We start from the raw sequence: 22,723 nt of genomic DNA, 5'->3' as shown, positions 1-22,723 counted from the left end.
GTGGTCTGAGGACCATATTTAGACAACATGGCACAAAAAACAAAACTTGGTATGTTGGGAAAGGTTGCAGCACTTGGTCCCACCATGCCTTGCAGCATAATCAGTGTGTCTAAAACGCTTTGTATGATTAATAGTATTTTATAATTCACATGCAGCTATGGAAATCAGGGTCACTCTCGACCTAACTCTACACAAAAGCCGGAGCCTGACGTGGGCTTACTTGTCAACACAGACAGAGAATGAGGTCCCTTCAGAAAAGCATAATTGGAATCCTCACTATGTAAAATGCCTCAGAGCAGCTGTTTCCAGTGTTCTTTCCCTGTGATTTCGGCAGCAGCGGCCTTGCATTTTGCTTTTTTAACCCAGCCACAGCATTGGCGAGGTCAGGGGTACAGATGAAACTCCCTGGCGCCTGAGCCCAGGCCTTTGCCCTTTTGTTCCTGGATGGAAGGGCTGCTGCAGAGAGTGCGAGGGGACCTCCATCCTCCTGGGGCTCGGCTCAGCTGGCCGTGCGCCCACAGCACAAAACCAGTATCGTCAGGCCTCTTGGTGAGATGCTGGAGTGAGTTAAAATCCCTCAGGGCTATTGCTCAGGTATTTCTCGCCAAGCAAGATGATACTACAAACTGGATTTAAAAAAAAAAAAAAAAATAGCAGAAGCATACAGTTTGCTGCCTAGACCTGAGATCTTGGCATTTGCATTTTCCCTGAGAGAGTGGAGGACTGCCATCGACTTTCTAGAGTCAGCGGTCTGGGGAGAGGTGGTCCCTTCGCTGTGCTGAGGAATGCTGGGGTCACCGGGCTTCACAGCCCCCCCCCCCCAACACCCCCGCAGGCCTCAGGGTTGCCTGGCAACAGGTGCCGCCTGCCTTTCACTGGGGCCTCTCTGCCTGGCCTGCCCTGCGGTGGCTTGGTTTTCTGGGAGGGCGGGAGCTGGCACAAGTACACTGTGCACCCCGTCTCGGCCTCCCCGCTGCGTGAGTGTCACTCCAGCCTGCCGGCCCTGCCATCTGCTTCGGGGAGGCCTGGGCTGGGGATGGTAGGGAGACATTTTCTGCATGGTGGCTTGCAGTGGCGTCTAAAAATGACATCGGTGCCTTTGGAAGTCCAGCGGCAAAAGACAAAACTGCAAACGGATTTGAGGAACATAACAAGGTTTTGAGAATTATTTTGAGCATGCAGGTAATATGTGGCGTTTTAAAAGCTAATCCCAGATTTGGTTAAGTGCAGATGTTTTGTTGAATGTGGATCTGAGCGCTTGGATTCAGCCTCCAGACAAGCATTGTTTGGCCCGGTCTGAGTTTTTTAAAACCTTTGCGCCAACGTTTATAATTAGAGAAGTGTTTACATAAAAGTTAAGGGAAAGTCAGAAGATACTGGGCTGGCGTTCCAGCCCAAGGATGGCTGGCTGAAACATTGTTGCTGCTCTCAGTTCGGCAGGGCACAGCTTTGCTCTGGCTCATCCAGGAGGAAAGGTGGTGTTGGATGGAGGTGTTTTGTGACCCTGACTGAAATGGCTCAGGGTTTTACCTTTGCAGAGAAAATCATCGGGAGATGGTTTCAGTGTTTTGAGTAGATAAAACAGGGCGATTGTCTTTATGCAGCAAAAGGAATGCTTGGAACAGAGGAAAAAATTGGAACCTTGGGGTACCGGTGGCTGCCCGATCCAGGGAAACTCAGGTGTTCTTTTTGAGCTTTTCTTCTCCTGCAAGGTGACACTTTTTAAGGTTCCTGTAGCTCCAAGAACATAACAGAGAGCAGGCACGATTGATCCTAGGCCCGTGGGGACCCCCACACAGGCAGCTGAGGCATGCCAGCCAGGGTCCGCAGCCCAGGGGGCCTGTGTGCGGGGTGGTGTAGCTGAGCCTTCCAGACTGGCCAGATGTTTGATGATTCTGCAGCTACGGCTGCCTGTGGAGAGCCCCCTTTGTGCCACGTGGTAGAGGCTGTGATCTGAAACCAGAGCGTGGACCTCTTGGAGCCCCTCGCCTCCTGCTGGGGCAGAATGGGCCACAGATGCCTACGGTATGCTTCTGGGGATGCTTGGGGGAGATTCTCACCACGACCTTGTCCCTGCTTGATTCCTGCAGTTTCGAAACCAGGGAAAGGGTTGCGATGAAGAAGGAGTTCGTGGAGGGCGTTGCTCTGCTCCAGTGGTGCAGACACTTCAGTATGACAGTTTGTCTCTCCAACCAAGAACTAGACTGAAGCTAAATTGCCCTTGCCTCTGTGGTCCAGGGTCCTGCGTCTTTGGAAATCCCCTCGAGGCAGATGCTGTGTCCACCTGCCCCATGTCTGCGTGCCTGGCAACGGGGCCACATCATTTGCTACCCTCTTGTGCCAGAAATGGCTATGCGGCAGAATCCCCGAGCAGCTTGCTCAACTGCGTGCAAATCCAGGACTGGCCATATGTTCTCTGTGTTCTGGCCCATCCTGTGGCCTGTCATGAATCCTGGTCTGTGACCTCTGCTCCAGATCTCAGAGCTTCATTGCTTAAACGGAGACCCAAGCCCCTACCTCCAACCACTCAACCGAGTTCTCTACCATTTGAACCTGCAAAGCCCATGCATCTGAGACACAGGTGTCTCCCAAAACTTCAAAGGCAGTTTTGATTCTAGTTGTGGGAGAGGGTTTCCTCTGCTTCTGTCCCAGACTCCTCACATACCACTGAACTCATCGACCCCCGTAATCTGGCTCGGCCTCCACCATCCTACTGAATTGGCTTTCCCCCCAAGACTTTTCCAGTAGCTTCCTAGTAGGAAAACCCAATGGATGTTTTCCAGCAGCACTTGATGCTATTAAAGAACCTTTCTTACAACTCCTCTCTTGGCTTCTAGAACTCTCACTTCTGTCTTCCTCTGCTTCTGTGGTTGGCTCCTGTCTCCCTCTGTAGGAGACTCTTCCTTGACCCTACCCACCTTCCTGCTCCCTTAAATATTAGGACAGGTGTTCCTTTCACTTTGCAGCCTAGCCCTACTATGTTTTCTACTTATTGTACTTTTAGTCCAGGCTTCTAAGTTGCCATGAACAGAAGCATACTCAAGCTAGCTTGGGCAAAAGTGCTGACTGGACTCCCCGGGGCGGTGGGGGCGGGGGGTGGGAGTAAAGGGAGGCAGGAAGGACAGAGCTGAAAGGAACCTGAGATGTCTGATTCCATCCCATTCTCCCTCCTCGTCTCTCCAGCTCACTGTGGAGGCCAGCCCCCCACCTCCCCCAGCTTGCCTGCCTTTTGGGCACTTACCTAACTGCTTCTCCAAGTGCCAGGGGCTTTACAGAGGTACTTTCCTGTTGACCCAGAAATTCCACTTCTAGGAACTTAATCTTAAAAACCTAATATGAGAGGTACATCAGGGTTTTGGTTTGTGAATCCCCATCACAGTCACTTGTGAAAGGAAACAGAAACATTTTGAGTAGCCAATGATAAGGTACTGTTAAGCCACTTACATTGATATGATAAAATTTTGTCACTCTCTCCCTGTATTTTTATTCTTTCTATGTATTTTGCATTTTCTATGCTATTTTATTTATTTACCTTTTAATGTTTATTTATTTATTTTGAGAGAGAGAGAGAGAGAGAGAGCGAGCACACACAAGTTGGGGAAGGGCAGAGAGGCGGGGAGAGAGAGAATCCCAAGCAGGCTCTGCACTGTTAACGTAGAGCCTGACACGGGGCTCGATCTCATGAACTGTGAGATCATGACCTGAGCTGAAACTGAGTTAGACACTTAATCGACTGGGCCACCCAGGCGCCCCTTCTGTGTTATTTTAGATAGGACTCAGCACAGAGCTCCAGCCCTCTTTGAAGCTCCTTGTGACCTCCTCAGGTTGGCTGAGTTCTTTCTGTGTGTTTCGAGTACTAGGCACACTCTCCTATTGGTGCAAATACCATGCAGCTCTCTGATTTCTTGATGAGGCTTTTAAATCTCCATTGTTCTATTTCTTACACTTAGGAGAGTGCTGAACGTGGCTGGTAGCTACGTTGTAAATGTCTGTTGGCTAAAGAAATTTGTCAGCAGAGAAATATTGTTGCTAAATTCAAACATCTGTAGCTTTTTGCTACATAGAAGGTTAAAGGAATGCTTTCAGATTCTCTTTTACTTTCTTTTTTAAAAAAATTTTTAGTTGATTTATTTATTTTGAGAGAGAGAGACAGAGACAGTACAAGTTGGGGAGAGGCTGAGAGAGAGGGGGAATAAAAGAATCCCAAGCAGGCTCTGCACTCTCAGCACAGAGCCCAAAGTGGGGCTTGAACCCGAGATCATGACCTGAGCTCAAATCAAGAGTTGGACCCTTAACCGACTGAACCCCCCAGGTGCTCTCCCCCACCTTTCACTTTCTGAGCAGTTGGCATTTTCTCAATCAGATTGGTGTTAAAGTTGATTACTGGAGTTTAAGAAACGGATGAACGTTGTTATGGGCTCAATATTGGTGTTCCCCCAAATTCATGTGTTGAAATCCTAGCTCCTAATATGATGGTGTTAGGAGGTGGGGCCTGTGGGAAGTGATTACATCATGAGAGTGGAGCCCTCACCAATAGGATTAGTGTCCTTATAAGAAGAGACCCCCGTAAGAGCCTGCTTGCTCTCTCTTTGTTCTCTGCCATGTGAGGCTATTAAGAGAAAACATCTCCAAACTAGGAAGAGTTCTTACCAGATACCAATTCTACCAGTGCCTTGCTCTTGTGACAAGTAAATGTTTATTTCTAAGCCACCCAGTCTATTGTGTTTTGTTATAGCAGATTGACTGAGACATATATGATCACGGTTTAACTTCAAAAAAATTATCTTGAGGTAATTGTAGATTAATATGTATTTCTAAGAAGTGATAGAGATCCCTTGTATCAGTTTGTACCCTTAACCCAATTTCTCCCGATTATAACATCTTGCAAAACTACAGTACAATATGGCAACCAGGATATTGACATTGATACAGCCAAGATACAGAAATTCCCATCTCCACAAGGGTTTCTTATAGCCAAACCCATCAACTCCCGTCAGCTGATAGCTTCCCATCAACTACTCCCTCCTTGACCTCTGGCAATCACTAATCTGTTCTCCATTTCTATAATTTTGTCATTTCAAGAATATTATATAGGGGCGCCTGGGTGGCTCAGTCGGTTAAGCGGCCGACTTCACCTCAGGTCATGATCTCGCGGTCCGTGAATTTGAGCCCCGCGTCGGGCTCTGTGCTGACAGCTCAGAGCCTGGAGCCTGTTTCAGATTCTGTGTCTCCCTCTCTCTCTACCCCTCCCCTGTTCATGCTCTGTCTCTCTCTGTCTCAAAAATAAATAAATGTTAAAAAAAATTAAAAAAATAAAGAATATTATATAAATACAATCACACAGTATGTAACCTTTTGGGATTTTTTTCCCTCACTCAGCATAATTCTTTGGAGGTTCCAGATTGCTAGATTTGTCAATAGTTTGTTGCTTTATCACTGAGTAGTAGCTGGGGGGGGGTGGTGGTGGTGGTGGTGGTGGTGGATAGACTCCAGTTTGTTGAACCATTCACCCACTGGGGGACATCTGGGCAGTTTCCAGTTTTGGGCTATTGTAAATAAAGCTGCTATAAACATACATGTCCAGGTTCTTGTGTGAACTTAAGTTTTCATTTTCCCAGAGTGCAATTGCTGAGGTGAAGGGCATTTGTAGATGTATCTTTTAAGAAACTGCCAAACTATTTTCCAGGGTGGCTGTACCACTTCACATTCTCACCAGCAATATTGTTGAGTGACCCAGTTTATTCATATCCTTGCTAGCATTTGGTATTGTCACTGCTTTTTATTTTAGTCGTTCTGATAGGTGTGCGAGATAGTTCGCTGCGATTTAAATTTGCATTTGTCTAATGGCGAAGGAAGTTGAACGTCTTCTCATGAAGTTATTTACCACCATATATTCTCTTTGGTGAAATGTCTCTGTACATTTCTGCTCGTTTTCTAGTAGGATTGTTTGTTTATTTTTTGTTGTTGAGTTCTGAGAGTTCTTTATCGTCTACATACTAATCCTTTGTTGGTTGTACAGTTTGCAAATATTTCCTCCCAGTCTGTAGTTTTGTCTTTTCATCCTCCTCATATGGTTGTTTACAGGGCAAAAGTTTTTAATTTTGATGAAATCAAATTTATCACGTTTTCCTTATATAGATAATGTTCTCCATGTCAAGTCTAAAAATTCTCTGCTTAGTCCTAGATCCCAAAGATTTTTCTCCTCTGTGTTCTTCCCCAAAGTTTTCTAGTTCATATTTTCTGTTTAGGCTTGTGGTTCATTTTGAGTTGATTTTTGGTAACGTACGAAGTGTATCTTACTTGGTGCATCTCCTCTGACCTGGCTCGTCCTGACAATGCTCCGCTGTGTCCTTGCCCTCAGATATCTACATATACGCCGTGCTCGTGTGCTGTGTGGGGATTCTCAGCGTCCTACTCTTCACCCTGACCATCATCTGGCAGTCTGTGTTTAGCAAGAGGAAATCCAGAGGTAAGCAGATAGATAAGGTCATGTCTGGAATGGGAGCACTACCAAACCACAGACAGGCGGAAGACGCTGGGCAAAGTATAACCTTGTTTGAAAAATGCATCGTGAGTCAGGGATTATTTACCTGTGACTGGTGAGTACAGCGAGTGAGGAGCTGTGTCTCCCTGAAACTCTGCTAAAATCAACTGTGACCACATTTAAATTCCTCTTTTTCTCAGGTCCCTTCCTCCCGCGGTTTCTGGGGGGGGGGGGGTGGCCCTTACTCCTCTCATTCTCCCAGAAGGGGCTATGGAGTCAGATGAACCTGGGTTTGATCCCGGCTCTGCCACAGAAGACCGGTTTTAGATGTATTCCTGAACTGCCCTGAGCTTCAGTTTCCTCATCTGCGAAATGAAATGGGGCAGACACTGCCTTCCTCAGTTAGCACACTGTTGTGAGTGTTATTATTCACAGTACTGGCGCTGTGCCTGGCCGGCAGGTGGGGTTAGGAAGGCTCCGCCCAGCCTGAGTGTTCACTTCCTTCCATCTCCTTTCCTGTTGGCATCCCTGATGCCCGGAATGTGTCCTCAGCCCCTTCTTGCTCTGCATTTTCTCTCTTAATGATTCCAGTTCTGGGAACGCTGATTCTTCTCTTTCTATGAAGGCTGCCTGCTTTCCCTCTTCAGTCCCCACCTCTCACCAAGCCTCAATGTCACATTTCCACCAGATCCTGTACATTTCCTCTGAAACACCCTCCGGGCTGCACCCCCTTGCGGATTCCCGAAACGGGTGCGGACGCTGTAGCTCCCAGAGATGATGTGGGTGATAGCTGGGCTCTGGAATTAGGCTGGCTCTGGTTCAGATGGCAACTCTTCACGTACCAGCTGATGACTTACCCGCTCTACCTCACCTTTCCCATCTAAGTAATGGGAATGCAGTAGGGTGCCAGGCTCTTAGGATTATTATGAGGATTAAGTTCAACGACAACAACAAAAACTTGAACACATTCTGACTCTCGTAAGTGTCCTGTGTGTATGATAACTTGTGATTATGGTTACGCGTAAGTGCAAGGTTACAAAGCTGGGATGTGTCAGATTTGGTGGCCGCGGTCTAAGGGGACACCCAAACAGGGAAACTGAGCCCTGCTTCCAGAGGGCCTCTCCGCTGAGGCTGAAGTGTGGGCAGGGCTAAGGGGACCAGGGAGGGAGGGGGTGCACTCAGGGACCAGCCTGCAGGACGCTGTTTGCAGCACAGAGTTAGGAGACAAGGAGAGGACGATTCCAGAACTTTCAAGAGCTGTAGCTGTGGGAGAAGGGTCACCAACAGGAGCCGCGGAAGAGGGACCCACGCGGTGCCAAACCAGGAGGCCACAGGGAGGGAGCCAGGACTATGCATTCCTCAGCCCTTCCTTCTCCCTCCCTCCTCCCCTGCTGCTTTGCTTTGGTCTCACGGACCAAAGCCAGAGGGCAGGGCCTGGAGGTCAGCCTCCAGGCCAAAAGAGTTCCCGAGAGGTACACAGAGACACTTGGCACACTGGGCTCCGGAGACAGAGCAAGGCCCGTGGCCACACCTTTCTCCTTCACAGCTCGTGCCGCTCCCACTGTGCTCCACACGGTCTCTGTGGAGCCCAAGAGCTGCCTTCATCCTCGGTATCTGCCTGCCCTGTCAACAGAGCCGGGGCTTTCCCCAGCTCCGAGGCTCCGAGACCTTGCCCACGTTTACGGGCTTGCGGCACGTGTTGCACACCGTGCGCTCGCCGCCCTTGCAGACAACGGGAGTCACGGGCCATTCGCCTCCTCCCTTCTCCTTGGAATTTGGCGTGTGACAGCTGCTCAACAAATGGGGAATAAATGTGTCTGTGTCCCAGCTGCTTTGCTCCCACCTGCTGCAGTTCGGAAGCCGCCTGGGTAGTCTCCAAGCCCGTTTTGCTCCAAAGACACCTCTGCCCGTGTTCAGGAGCATGCTAGAGAAGTGTGCCTTGAGCTGCAGGTTCTATTAGGCCTTAGGCAGAATCGGGGAAACAAAGCAAGGGAGTTGGTTCAGGAGACATCCTTCCCCTTCAGGGCCAACAAGGCAGACTGAGACACACCCTCCGGGCTTCACTCAGAGCCGCTAGAGACCCAGATCCCAACTGCCCTCGTCCCTCCTGGAGCGGGCACGGACAGCCTCGTGTGCACCTGCACGCAGTGTCCGAGAGCCCTACCGAGCTGCCAAGAGCTTCGCCTGGGCGCCTGCAGCAGGCCAGAATGTTGTTGCTCACTGGCTCTTCTACGCTCTTCTGTCATCCTCACCATCTGTCTGGAATGACAGTCCCTACTGCAACCGTTTGAGAGAGAACACAGCTGAGGAGCCTGAAAAGTCTGAAACAAGGGCGTGGCAGAGGCCGCGTCCAGCCTGATCCCGAGCCTTCCACATTTGTCTTCAAGAAAACCTTCGCCATCTGGGGGCCAGCCTTGCCAAGGAATTTCCCTTCAGCCTTCCATGGTGGTTGTTGCTAAGGTCCTTCCTGAACAGCAGTCATAGCTCCCGCAGCTCCTAGGGAGCTGGCCTTCTGTAGCCCTGGCAGGCAGGTCCTGCCCCACGTGGCCTAGGAGCCAGGCACCTCCCCACCACACTGTAGAGCCAAGGACAGAGGACTGTGGTGGGCTCAATGTTACCCCTCAGCTGGACCCCGGAGCCTTAGAGCAGCACTGCCCAGACCTTAAGGAGCAGATGGTTCCCTGGGAAACCTGCTCAAATGAAGATTCTGATTCAGTACCTCTAATGTGATCCCAGATGGTGTCACCACTTTGAGTAGCAAGGCCTTAGAGCCGGTTCTTCTGAACTCTGTCCTGCTCTGTCCCTCCCTTCTGTCACAAGTATTCCAAAAGGATCTCATTACTCTCTGGAAATGAAATTCATAGATGAGATATGCTTGCTGAACCCACAAATATAGAATCAGGCTCAGACCCCCTTGTCATATGGACATGGTCTGCGTTTTCTATGCAACCATGTGTGTGTTGGGCATTCTGCACCCTGGCCTCATGGAGGGAGGCTAAGCTCTCTTGCCTGTGTGAGAACCACACAGTGTCCAGGTTCATGGGCTGCTCGCATACATGTGCAAAACAGAGGTGAGCCCAGCACCTGCTCTCCCGCTCCCTTGGCAAGATCTGTCTGAAAAGAGGATATCAGAGTAGCTGTCCCCACTCCTGACGAAATCCCCTGGAGGGCCCTGAAATAAACAGAGCCCATCCCGGAAGCCGGGAGGCCAGAGGGCCAGTGTCTTTCTCTCTCAGCCTTCCTGCTGCCCTGCCCTCACCCCCGGCCTTGCGCTGCCTCGTTTTCCTGGGGTGCTCGTTATTCACATGAGCTGGACTTAAGTGCACCCATGTATTACTTGCCTTCCACTTCCTCCCAAGTTGTGAATCTTCGTCCTGGCTCTTTGTTAGTGCCAGGATACCTGGAACTTCATCCCAGGGCCTCTGCAGCTTTGACTCACTCTGGAAAGCACCAATCCTGATGGCTCAAGACCAAGCCCTGAGTTATTCTAATGGTTCCTCAAGCACACTGGTTTTGAATGGCCTTTACTTGTTCAGGAATTAATCCAGACTCGCTGCTTTGAGGTGGCCCCAACAATCCCCCAACCTTCTCTGTCTGAGCTTTCAAAAGGGCAGTTTTTAAAAAATGTTCATTTCATTTTGGGGAGAGAAAGAGAGAACGTGAGCAGGGGAGGAGCAGAGAGAAAGGAGGACAGAGGATCCGAAGCAAGCTCTGCAGTGACAGCAGAGATCCTGATGCGGGGTTTGAACTTACAAACCCTGAGATCGTGACCTGAGCCGAAGTTGGATGCTTCATGGACCGAGCCACCCAAGTGCCCCTTAAAAGGACAGTTTTGAAGGCTCACTAGACCCAGATGGAAAGAGAGGGGCTTAACCCTATTGTCTCTGCTCTTTGTGATATCTTGGTCTCTGCTCTTTGTGATATCTCTGTTCTTGGTGATATGCTGGAACTCTAGCCCTGGAACAGGGCTTCCTAGAGCTTGCCAGATAGATAGCGAGATATCTTGCTAGATAGCCCTGCATCAGGCTCTGAACTAGCAACACAGAGCCTGCTTGAGATTCTCTCTCTCTCTCCCTCTGTCTCTGCCCCTACCCCACTCATGCTTCTCTGTCTCTTTCCACACAAATAAATACACTTAAAAAAAAGAAACTGTTGGAAATTGTATATTGTTCCTTTTTCTCCTTGAACTTTTATCGTCAAGCCACTTCCACCACAAGATTTTATCCCACTTTATTACAGTTGTTTTTGTTCATACTTCTCCGTAAAAATAATGTGTATAAAGATTTTAATTAAGGATTTTAAAATTTCCTTATTCCATAAGTTTCTAGGTTTTAATTGTTTTTGTGTTGAGTTACCAATATTACATAATTAATGAGATCTAGAAAACGGGTATAAAGAATCAAAACTCCATGATGATATTATCAATTTTGATAATAACCATACGGAGAACATTTCATTGGAAATGTATTTTTATTGAAGTAGATTTGTAGTTTACTTCATATACCCTTGTATGAATTTGCTTAGTAATAGAATTCAGCACCAAATCTATTCCTACTTTTTACATAGATGCTAACCCTGAAATACTTCATTCCGCATAAAAAGAGGCAGGAATGGATGAAGTTTTCTTATACTATTCAGTACTTTGTGTACTATGGAGTTACATGTCCGAAGTCACATAGTGATCAGTCATTGAAAATGATTTTTAATACTCTCCCAGCTGACAACTGGGTTAGGTTATTATTTAATCCTTGCTGAAAGCAAAGTATTGGAAACTTCTCTGCTGGTGAAAGGTTTAGATGCCCAGCCATTGGTCATTCGCTTTCTCAACACCGGCACCAAGGTTTCAAATCATTTCTTGTTTGATGCCTACTATTTACCCTTAGGACAAGTCTCCATAGTACAAGCCAGGATGGGTGAGAGGCATGCGTTCAATTTTGTGCAGAGAAAGGATGATGTGATGAGGAGGGAGGGAAAGGAATACAGCCAGAACTCAGGCATGTTTCAGGAGAATGAATTCTGAGGAAAGAATACCATGGTAGGTGAGGATCTAGAAACTGCTGTCCTCAAAACTGCCTTTCCTAAGAGTGCCCAATGGTGTGCAGATCCCAGACTAATGATCACTGATCTATTTAATACATCTAGAGTAATTCCAGGAATATATGAATTGTTCGGTAACTACCAACCGTGGTTTTATTATTGCTGCATCTGGAAGTTATCCCGCACAGAGCAGGTGCTCAGTAAACAGAATGCAGAAGGAATGTACGTACTAATAAGGGGTTGGAACAGGTGAACCTAAAGAGCCCTCTCTAACGTTGAGATTCTGTCATGCTGGTCTGGAACCTGCCCTGGTCACCTGCAGGACAGATCACGCCAAAGTGTCATAGCTTAAAACATCAATGATTTTATTTGCTGACAATTCCATAGGTCAGCACTTTGGGCTGGGCTTAGCTGAGCAGTTCTTCTGGTCTTGGCTGGAGTCGCTCCTGAAGCTGCGGTCTTCTGGTGGATGAGCTGGGGCCTGGCTGCTTTGGGGCATCAGCTGGGGGGACTTGTGTCTGTTCCATGTGGTTTCATCTTCTAGTAGGCCAGCCAGGCTTCTTTACGTGGTCGCAGAAGAGTTTCCTATGACAAGAGAGAGAAAGTGAGCAAATATCAGGGCACAAGGGCCTTTTATGCCTTTGCTTGTGACATATTCGTTATTGTTTCATTGGCCAAAGCACATCTGGTGGCCAAGCCCTGGGTCAGCGTGGGAGGGACTTTCACAGGAATGTATAGTTAGATACAGGGAGGTATGATTCATGGAGCCATTGGTGTAATGATCCACACCCAACTCCAGGGCCTATGGCTTTACTTCTGCTTGAGATGAACTCAGTTGTGAGCATAGATTGGAGACTTATTTGGATAACTTCCTGAGTATTCTTATATTTCTTCTGCAGCTAAAATCTGTTTTTTTTTCTCAATGAGACCTACTGTGGAGGATGTCTTGCTCTAAGACTGTTTTTCCAAGGACCCCCACTTAGTCCTGGAAAAGCACTGATCAGAGAATGAAAACCCATTTTACAGAGAGGAGCACCTAAGTGGAAACAGGTTTCCCCAAAAGGCTTTCTCATGACTGAGGTAAAACTTTGAAGTTGGGTGACTCTGTTACTCTAGGACCTTTCAGGTTAGAACCCACCTCAACCTAGCTTGGCAAAAAAAAAAAAAAAGAATGTTTTGGGTTAACAAACTAGGAGGTCTGGGGTATATGGCTTCATGCCTGGCTCAATCCAGGAGCGTAACATTATCAAGTCACTGTAGTGTCCCTACTATAGTTCTGCTGTAATCATCCAAAGAGAAGTATGAAAGCCCCAAGAGGTGACTTGTATCAACATCTGGGCAACATTTGGGCACCTGCATTTCCTGGTGATTCCTGGAGCTTCTATATCTAAAGTAACATTTACTTACCATCTTCTATTTTTTTTTTTTTTAACAGTGAGACATTATTTGGTGAAATGTCCTCAGAACAGGTAGGAATATTTTCTTTCTTTCTTCAAATGAAACTCTTTGACAGTTTACTTTCTATCGATATTACCAAGAAATTGGTTAAATATGTATCTTTACCTAGGGGGTCTGCATGTTGGTCTGCACGTTGGCCTCAAAATGTGTGTCCTTCATGCCCTTGCATGTGTCTAGATTCCATGCTCTGGTTATCACCCCCAGAGGGTCCAAAGAAAATATGGCTCATGCTGGTTCAACATACATGCTGGAGGAGGCTTGACGCCTGCTTTTGGAGAACCGTGTCCCCTGTTTAGGAAGAGGCTAGCAGCTTGGACTGAACCACTTTGATGCCTTCTGACCACAAATACTCCTAATTCCCTTTCACCAATGTCTGCTTGTCCTATGCCCCACTCTGCAGAATGTGGCCATTAGTAATATATGTGGTAAGATGCTAGCTTTCTAGCTCGTGGAACACACCTCACAGGAAACATAACGGTTATAGTAGATATTGCAAACTCATACTGTTTAGAAAGTTGACACTTCTGGTCTACACACAATGGCATAGGTCAGTTTCTCCCTGCTCTTCCCTGCGAAGCACAACCATAAACCCTGAAAATAATATCAGAGACAACCAAAGGAGGACTCAAAGGTGGTAAGAAAAAAAAAAAATTATGAGAGCCAAAGACAAAGAAAAAAATGCTAAAAAGAATCAGAGAGAAACCATGCATGACCTACATTTGTGCAAACACAAATTTGAATGACGGTGCATTTTCCATCTGAATCCGTGGAAGGCATAAGGACCACCAGCAGCTCTGTTGTGGTAGAAGGGGGATCATGTGACTTGGAGCAGTGTGCAATGCTCACGTTCAGCAGCATTGTCGGTGGAGGTGACCTTCTTAGGGGTATCGAGCAGGGAGGTCCAATGACTTGACTAGCCTGAACTTTTGGTCACATTTGGGGCAAGTGTGTTTCTGGCTGAGGCAACGTGCATGTGCAGTGGAGAATGGAGAACACCCAAAAGAAGAGAAAAATACCATGCAAATAGTAACAATAAGAGGGATGGTAGTTAAATTAATAGCAGATGAGACATAATTTAAGGCAAGAAATATTACTGGAGACCAAGAAGGAAATTTCGAATTATGAAAGAACAATACACCAGGAAGATACAACACATATAAATGTATATGGGCCTAACAACGGAGCCTCAACACACATGAAGAAAAATAGAAAATTGAAAGATGAAATTGATGATTCTAGAATAAGAGCTGGATATTTCAAGATCCACTCTCAATAATTGATAGAATACCTATCAATTGCCCTTGACAGAAATTCAAGGGCACAGAAGATCAAGCAATTTGACCTGACACATAGAGTAGGAATACTCTACCCAATGACCACCTACCACACCTTTCAAGTGCACTGGGAGTATCCTCCAGGATAGACCAGATGCGAGGCCAGAAAACAGATTTGTATAAACTTAAAAAGTTTATGTATGTAAGAAATCATACAAAGTTTGTTCTCTAAGCAAAAGAATTAAATACAAATTAATGACAGAAGGAAACCTGGGAGAATCCCAAATGTTCTGAAATTTAACACACTTCTAAATAATATGAAGAAGAAATTATAAGAGAAAATTAGAAAATATTTTGAATTGAAAAGAAATGAAAACAAAACACATGAAAACTTACAAGATACGCTGCTAAAGCAGTGCTTAGAGAAAGAATTATGGCTTTAAATGCCTGTATTAGACAAGAAGAAAGATCTCAGATCAATATCCTAAGCTTTCACCATAAGTAACTAGAAAAAGAAGAGCAAGTGAAATCCATTGTAAGCAGAAGAAAGGATATAATAAAGATTAGAGCAGAAATTGATGACAGGGAAAACACACACACACACACACACACACACACAGAAAAAAATCAATAAAACCAAAAGTTGGTTCTTGGAAAAGATCAATAGAATTGACAAATCTTAAGTTAGACTGTACATGAAAATAAAAAAGAAAAAGCCAATTACCAAATCAGGAAGAAAAAAGGGAATCACTACAGACTCAAAAGTTAACAGCATTATAAGAAAATATTATGAACACTTTTATTCTAAAAAATAAGACAACATAGATGAAATAGAAAAACTCTTAGAAAGACACAAATGATCTAAATTGATTTAAAAAGACAGCTATAATCTGAATAAACCTATAATAAATCAAGAAATTGAATTGTTAGCTAAAATCTTTCCAACAAGAAAAGCCCAGGCCCATGTTGCTTTATTGGTGAAATATATCGAGAATTGAAAGAAAAAATAATACTAATCCTTCACAAATTATTTCAAAAAGTTTGAGAAAGCAGTCTTTTCAACAAATAATGCTGGGATAAAATATATAAGGAACTCTTACAACTCAATAATAAGATGACAAATAACACAAAAATGGACCAAAGAAAAGAGATTTGAATAGATATTTTCCTGAAGAAGGTATATTAAATGGCTAACAAATTCACAAAAATATATTCCGTTTCATTGGTCATTAAGTGGTACAAATACAACCACAATGGTTGTAAAAAGACAATGATGTCAAGTATTGGTGAGGATGTGGAGAAACTGGAACTCTGTTCATTGCAGGTGGGAATGTAAAATGGTGTAGCTGCTTTGGAAATCAATTTGGTAGTTTCTTAAAACATTCAACATAAACTTACCATATGATTACCCAGAGATTTTACTCGTAGGTATCTGCCCAAGAGAAATGAAAGTGTATGTCCACACAAAGACATCCATGCAGTTGTTCACGGCAGCTTTGCTCATAATAACCAGGAGATGAAAACAATCTGAATGTAGCCATCAATTGATGAATGGATAAACAACATTTAGTAATCTGTTTGATGAAATACAATGCGGTAATAAAAAGGGACAAACTGCTGATACATTCTGCACATGGATGAACTTCAGAAACATTATGCTAAGTGAACTAAACCAGATGGAAAAAATATGTATTGCATGATACCAATTATCTGAAATGTCCAGAAAAGGAGAAATTTATAGGAACTGAAAATAGTTGCTTAGGGCTGAGAGTGGGCATAGGAATTAACTATAAATGAGCAAGAGGGAAATTTGGGGGGTAATAGAAATGTTCCAAGACTGTAGTATAGTGATGGTTGAGTCCTACACTTGAGATCAATGACTTTCATGGGGAGTAAATTATGCCTCGATAAAAGTATTTGTTTCTTCTTAAAAGTATGTGCCCCCCCCCCAAGAGCCCTAAGGACTGGCATTTCAGATATGGGGGGAGGTTATGGCTGGGGAGCCCAGAGTTTGTGAGGAGCCAGCCTGCCGGTGCTTCTCAGGATTTGCCTGCTGTGATCTACTGTGTCCCTTGCCTTGCTAACAAGGAGTGCCATTTGGGCCCCTCCCTTCCTCTCTCTTTGGTAATAGGGGTAAGACATGCTCCTACTCTGAGCTGGTACCAAGGCTAGACATATAGTAAGGGTGTCACCCTAGTCTGGTTGGCCTTAGAGTTTGGTCACCCCCGGCCGTGGGATACCTACCAGAGGTCAGTGATGACCACAGAGTCCCATTCAGATGCCGCTCCTCTACCAGCTGGTGCTGTCTGTGAATCTGTGAGTGCCTGAGTTAAGCTCTCTCCATGGGCATGTCTCCTGTCGGGCCAGCCACAGATCTACCTCTGGAGAGCCTGTCTTTACTCCACTGCACGCCAGGACCATGTAGGGGTGCCCCACCGACTTGTATTCATCTTCCCGATTAGGACCTCAGGCTGATTTGACTCAGTGCAGCCCAGATTCCTTGCTAGTGAACTGGTCAGTCCCTTGCCTTTCAACTGGTTTTGGCCTGAATTGTGCTCTGCCTCTGCAGCCCACACAGAGGCTCCTTCTGTCCCTGTCGTGTTGGGGCCTCCCGACCCCAGCTCCATCCGTGCAATGGCAGTGGTCAGCTGGGCCCCTGGAGTCTCAAGCTATTATTGGGATAAATGTCCTTCTCTGTCCTCTGACCACTTCCTCCTAAGGGAGAATGGGCAGAGAGCACAGGACCAGGGCAGGATGCCAGGAACGGAAACCCTTAGGCAGGGGAGGGACCCTCAGGAAGAGGCCACATGCTGGCACTGTGGCTGCGGTCACCAAGAGGAGGGCCTACCAAGTGACTGGGACAGACCTGGAGGCTCTAAGGGATTCCATGACTTATTGCGATTATTGCGAGAAGTTCACACTGAAGGAAAGCGCGTCTCATTTTGAATATGTGTCATCCCCAAAGTCGGAAGTTGCTATCCCCTGGGAGGGGGTGGCCCTGATTTGGGGGTTGGGAAACTGTTTCCTTCCCATGGCTAAGTGCTCTCCTGGAACAGAAAGCTGGGCCGGAGCATCTCAGGGTTCTGCAAGATTTTTCAGCTCCCTAAAAGCAGCTCGAGGAGTGAGCATGATACTGCCCCCAAAGGTCCCGGAAAGGCAGATTTGAAATGAAATGCCACCAATTGCATAGAGCCCCACACCATGACACCTTGTCCACGGATGCAGATGCCTTCTTTCCTGTAGGTCAAGTTTAAGAAAAGTTGCCAAGAGGATGGCCGTGGGCACCAAAAAGGCAGTTCCCAGACAGTAGATTTCCTGATCTGTTGTTTGACCTCTTCTTACGGGTTTGAGATAACAAAGTATTTGCAGATGGGAGAAATTGAAGTGCACATTATGTTCCCTGTGCCAACAGCAGTACCGACGGAAGATATCCAGGCTTTCTTCATGTTCTCTGGTGTGTGTGCTCTCTCATGGATGAACAGGGGCACAGACTATTTATATGCTGGATAAGTTACAGGCATAGCATTACTCTGGTTTGTGAGCTTTGTTTAAAGCACTTTTCAGTTTTTTCTGAACCATCAGAGATTTTTTTTTTTTTTTTAAAACATACCCTGACAGTCGAAGTATGGGATTTAATTAATAATTGACTGGTTCAGAACCTTAGTGTGAAGGCAGAGGTGATTTCAAAGGGAATCTAAAGATACCGGCTCTGAACTTAGATGTGTAACTACTCGCTTCATTTCCATAATACTGAATAGTGGTAGGATTATGGAATTTGTTTCTTCTGTGAAAGGTAATCTTCTGTGATGCTGAAAGATTCTGGGGCCAGGCTGCCTCGGTTCAAATCCGGGCTCTGCCGCTGATTGCTGTGTGCCTTTGGCCAGCTTTGCCACCTCTCTGATGAAAGGGGGGGTGGGGGGACAAAGCTGGTGCATAGTGTTGTTGGCAGGATTCGATGAGTTAGTCTGTGTGAAGTGCTTCCGACCGTCCTGGTAAATGGTGAGCTCTATGCAACTGGCTTTTGTTATTATTCAGTCACACTTGGGTGATTCTTCTGTAAGGGATTTCTTGTAAGGCCCGTAGGGCAAGGATGAAATAGCGCACAGCCCATGCCCTTGAGTGCCACATCAAATGGGAGACCTAGAGAAACAAAACCGTGGCAGCACGCAGGTGGTGCCCACCAAGCTGTCACGGGCACCCAGATAAGCCGCTCCTAACCCCGTCCCAGGGCTCTGTGGTTGGTAGGGAAAGCTTCCTGGAGGTGAAATTCACGCCAAGTATTGAAGGAGGAGGAAGAGTGTTTCAGAAAAGGGTTGGGCGGGGGCGGGGGGGGGGGAGGCAGCACGCAGAAGTGGGGAGGGAGAGTGGGTGAGAGGCTGGGAGGATGAGGTCACTTGGTCCATGAGGGTGAGGAGCCTTGCAGGTGCAGGGCAGAGCAGCAGGGAGGAGAGGCTGGAGGGGGTGGCAGGGCCAGATGCCAGGGGATGGGCACAGGGCTAAGCATCGACACATACCATCGTCTTCATTCCTCACCACAACCCCAAGAGTGGGTGGTGTGATGGTCCCATTCTCCAGATGAAAACTGACATGAAGAGTGTGGCTCATGGTGAGGTCTCTGCCAGGCAGAGGTGGAGACGCGAGGATGCCAGCCCGGGGCCACCTGGCTCCAGGACTAATGCACTGTCCCAGACACACCAGGAAGCTCGGACATGGTTGTGAGCACTTCGGGGTTGGCATGCACACAGGTGAACGAGGAGGAGACACTAGAGAGAGTCAGGGCAGTGGAAGCAGAGTGGGAAGGGTGTAGCCACAGATGCCGGGGAGGGCGGTGGCTGCCCTGTGTCCCCCTGACTTTGAGAAGCCAGTGTGCTCTGGTCATAGTCATCGATTTGCAGATGCGCCAGCCATTATTGTTCTTTGCTTGGGTTTTAGCCCACCCGTGTGCCGAATGCCTCCCCTCTGGCCACGTTCACCTGAGCAAGCAAGGTGGCGAGGGCCGGGATAGCAGATGCGGCCGTGTGGCTCCTGGCCCCCGTCCTGTATCCCTGACATCCTTGCTGTGCCTCTTATCCTCACCCCACCCCAGCTCTCAGGCTCGGTGTCCCTCCCTAGTCCCCAGGCAGAGGAAGGCATGAGGAGGACCGACCTGTGAGATGGAGCCTGGTGGTTATTCCTGGCATCATGTAAAAAACATTCCGCCCAGGGGCGCCTGGGTGGCTCCGTCGATTGAGCGACCGACTTTGGCTCAGGTCATGATCTCACGGTTCGTGAGTTCGAGCCCCGCATCGGGCTCACTGCTGTCAGCTCAGAGCCTGCTTTGGATCCTCTGTCCCCCTTTCTATGTGCCCCTCCCCATCTCAGGCTCACTCTTTCAAAAATGAATAAACATTTAAAAAAAAAAAAACCCCACCTGGATTTGGTGTTAGCTGGAGCCATGCCACCCAGCAGCTTGACCTTGGGCCACTCGAGAATTTTTCACCCTCCACAAAATGGGTGCAAATTTGCTTTTGTCCTTCTTGCTCAGGGTCATGAGGATTCAGTGAGATAGCAGTGGCTGTGGGCTAATTCCTCATAATTACTCACGGCGTGCCCGTGTACCTCCACTTGTGAACACTTTATGGGATTTATTTCTAATCTTCATAAAACCCTGCAAGGCACAAATTAGTCTCCCCAGACTAAGAACAGGAATAAAACTGCCAACTATTAGATAAATAGCTAGCCCTCTGTACTATTTACGAAGCTTCTGATTCCAGGTGACAGGAAGCTAGCACAGATGGTGTTACCTAGGAAGGGACTTGGCCGGCTCATCTGACTAGGGCTGCTGCAGTGGTTGGGCCCCAGGGAAGCTCGGTCTGGGAGACACAGTGTTGTTGGGGTGATGGCGTCTATTCCCAGCCTGTCTCCGGGCAGTGCTGCCTCAAGGATTAGCGTATCCCCAGGCCAGGCTGGCTCCCCTTGGGAAGAGAAAGGTGGGAGCAGGTGCTTTGCCACCTGGCCTAATGAAGGAATTGTCTCACTTCCTGACCAGCAAATACAACCGCACCCTGGTGGTAGGGGACCGGCCTGAACCGAGCATGGTGGCCAGAGGATGGGTGGGGCCAATCCCACGCAAACACATACCCTCAGTGGTGCGGGCAATAGATGCAGGGCATGTAACCCCAGTGACCTCTCTGCCATTTTTCTTATGACCCAAGACGAGAACACTGCATGGAACCACTAAATATTAATGAGGCATGATCTTACCAGTTCGTATTCATAGATCTTAAATTCACAAACAAGACCAGTGGCCTGGCAAAGCTTCCGTGCAGGCTTCACAAAGCCGGCAGGGACTGCAACGGAGAGCTTTAACAACGGGGCCCCAGCAGAACCTCTCAGGTTGTGTAAGCCATTTATGATAAAAGGCCATGGAGGCTGTGGACAGGGAGGCGCTTTGGCAGCTCCCTCACAAGGGAGCAGCTTTATTCTGATGCTACTTGGAACGTGCATGCAAAAACCCCGTAGGGTAGAAGCAGCAGAGAAGAATACACCGTGACCGCCAAGGGTCTGCCGCTCTTTTCTAGGTGCACCGGTTCTGGCTCAGGTTACAGAGAACTCTGTCATGTCTGGCCCCCTCTTCAAGGACTCTGAGAGAGATTCCATAATAATGATGGTAATAATACTGGTAAGATAATGCAGTAGGTGAAGCCCATTAAACGCTCATTGTGTACTACGTATGGTTTTATGTTCTTGGCATGTCATATAAAAAAGAGTCATTTCAAGGGAGTCACCGTGAGCGGGTGGTACCCTTTGTCCATCTTGAGAGTGGAGTTCTGCAGCTTTGAGCAGCTCCCGGCATGCGGTGGCCATTAACCTTGAGTAGTCCAGTGGCATGGGAAACCCACAAAGCACGCTCCAAAGCCTAGAGAGAGAGGTTGGGAAATTTGCCCTATTTGCACGAGTCATTGGCCTTTCTCAGTGGCAGCCAACCTGAGGAGGGGGGCTGTAATTGTGCTCCTCCCCCCTCCCCCAGCTTATTGAGATATAATTGACTGTAACTGATAATGACAGTGAGTGGCCGCCATAGTTGTCGAGATCAGTGTTCCTCCTTCAAGATTCTACACTTGAAGCTGCGGGGTACAGGGTTAGGGGGTGACGGGTGGGCTGCATGAAATCTTGGAAAAAGGAGCACAGAGCTGCTTGGCAAGGAGCTCGTGATCCTCTGGGGACCCGTATCAGGCATCGGCATTGTCAAAACAGAGCTATGTGGGCAAGAGGAAAGGAAGCACATGGACATTTCTGCAGATAAAACAGGCAGCTAAAGCAATGACTTTCAAAGACAGCGTGGAGAAGAAGGGCTCGAGGGGTGGGGTGGGGTGGGGTGGGGTGGGGAGAATGGCTCCAGGAAGCAGGCCTGGGGCAGGTGTGGGCAGGACCAGAGCCCGAACACCTTCCTCAGCCCCACTCACGGAGGGCTTTCTGAGCTGAGTTCTTTTGACTGACAGACAACACTTGGCATGAGAGTTCAGAGAGCAGCAAATCCCCTTGCAGCACATGACAGACAGCTGTGTGCCCAGGGATGAGGGTGCCTGCTCATTCAATAGGAAACAAGATTAAACAGACCTTAAGGAAGCATTTTGATTCATAGTTCCTATTTTGAGGCACAAAGATTTCCCGGGACCGAAGGAAACACTTGGCCTCTGGGCGCACGAGGGTTGGATGTACGAAAGTCCCTCAGCGTGAATGGTTAGCTGTACCTCTAGTATTATCCCAGAGACAGGTGGGTGTTAGGGCAGTCACTGATGTGTGGGTGAGGACCCGTATGCCACAGGCACTGTGGTTCAATATGAGGGGTGCTTTGATCTCACATTTAGTTATGGAAGCAAGATGTGGCTGGGTCTTAGTTATAATTTTGTTCTTTGGTGGGATCAGCTCAGTTTGTGCTATTGTATTGTTTTTTTCTACTCCCCAACACTCTTAGCTATAGAGTAGAGACACCAGATTTCCACATGGCCAGCCTACCCCCTCCATTTTGACGGGTGACATCACTTATTCCAGAGAATTCCAGGTATAGGAATTGTGCTCCCCTCCTCCTCTGTCCAATCCTAGGCCAAGACGGCCCTTGGTCTTGGGCACCAGCCACAGCTCTTGCCTCCAAGTCCCCAGCACTCTGGTTGGGCCCTCTTCCTCCCACCCAGGCAGGGCTTTAGCTGCTGTAACAGTCCCAGATTTAGTACAGACTTAAATGCAATGGAATGCTGATATCGCCTTTCAGTACCTTCTCCTTAGGGAGCTGGTTTAAGCCCAGAGCAGCCATCGTGGATCTGGCTTGATTTACCCTCTTCCTGTCCTAGTTTTCTTCTTCTCTGTTGTCTGGGCTGGGCCCAGAATCCTTGCTTCAGGGCCAAGGAGGCAGGCCGCCCTGGATCAGGTCCCACGTCTCCCGCCTGGACCTCTCCGAGGCTTCATTTTCCCATCTGGGAGGGTCGGAGAT

General features: G+C 47.6%; 1 protein-coding gene across 1 annotated transcript in view; it reads left to right on the top strand.

Moving 5' to 3' along the window:
* Positions 1-22,723, top strand: part of VSTM4 (V-set and transmembrane domain containing 4) — a 97,464-nt gene that overhangs the window by 34,302 nt on the left and 40,439 nt on the right. Inside the window, exons 4-5 of the mRNA XM_042908892.1 lie at positions 6,362-6,469; positions 12,957-12,990. Coding sequence (XP_042764826.1) covers positions 6,362-6,469; positions 12,957-12,990 — 142 coding nt within the window. The remainder of the gene's footprint in view (positions 1-6,361; positions 6,470-12,956; positions 12,991-22,723) is intronic.

Source organism: Panthera leo, chromosome D2, assembly GCF_018350215.1.
Source record: "Panthera leo isolate Ple1 chromosome D2, P.leo_Ple1_pat1.1, whole genome shotgun sequence".
Lineage (NCBI taxonomy): Eukaryota > Metazoa > Chordata > Mammalia > Carnivora > Felidae > Panthera > Panthera leo.
This window is presented reverse-complemented; position numbering and strand designations above follow the sequence as displayed.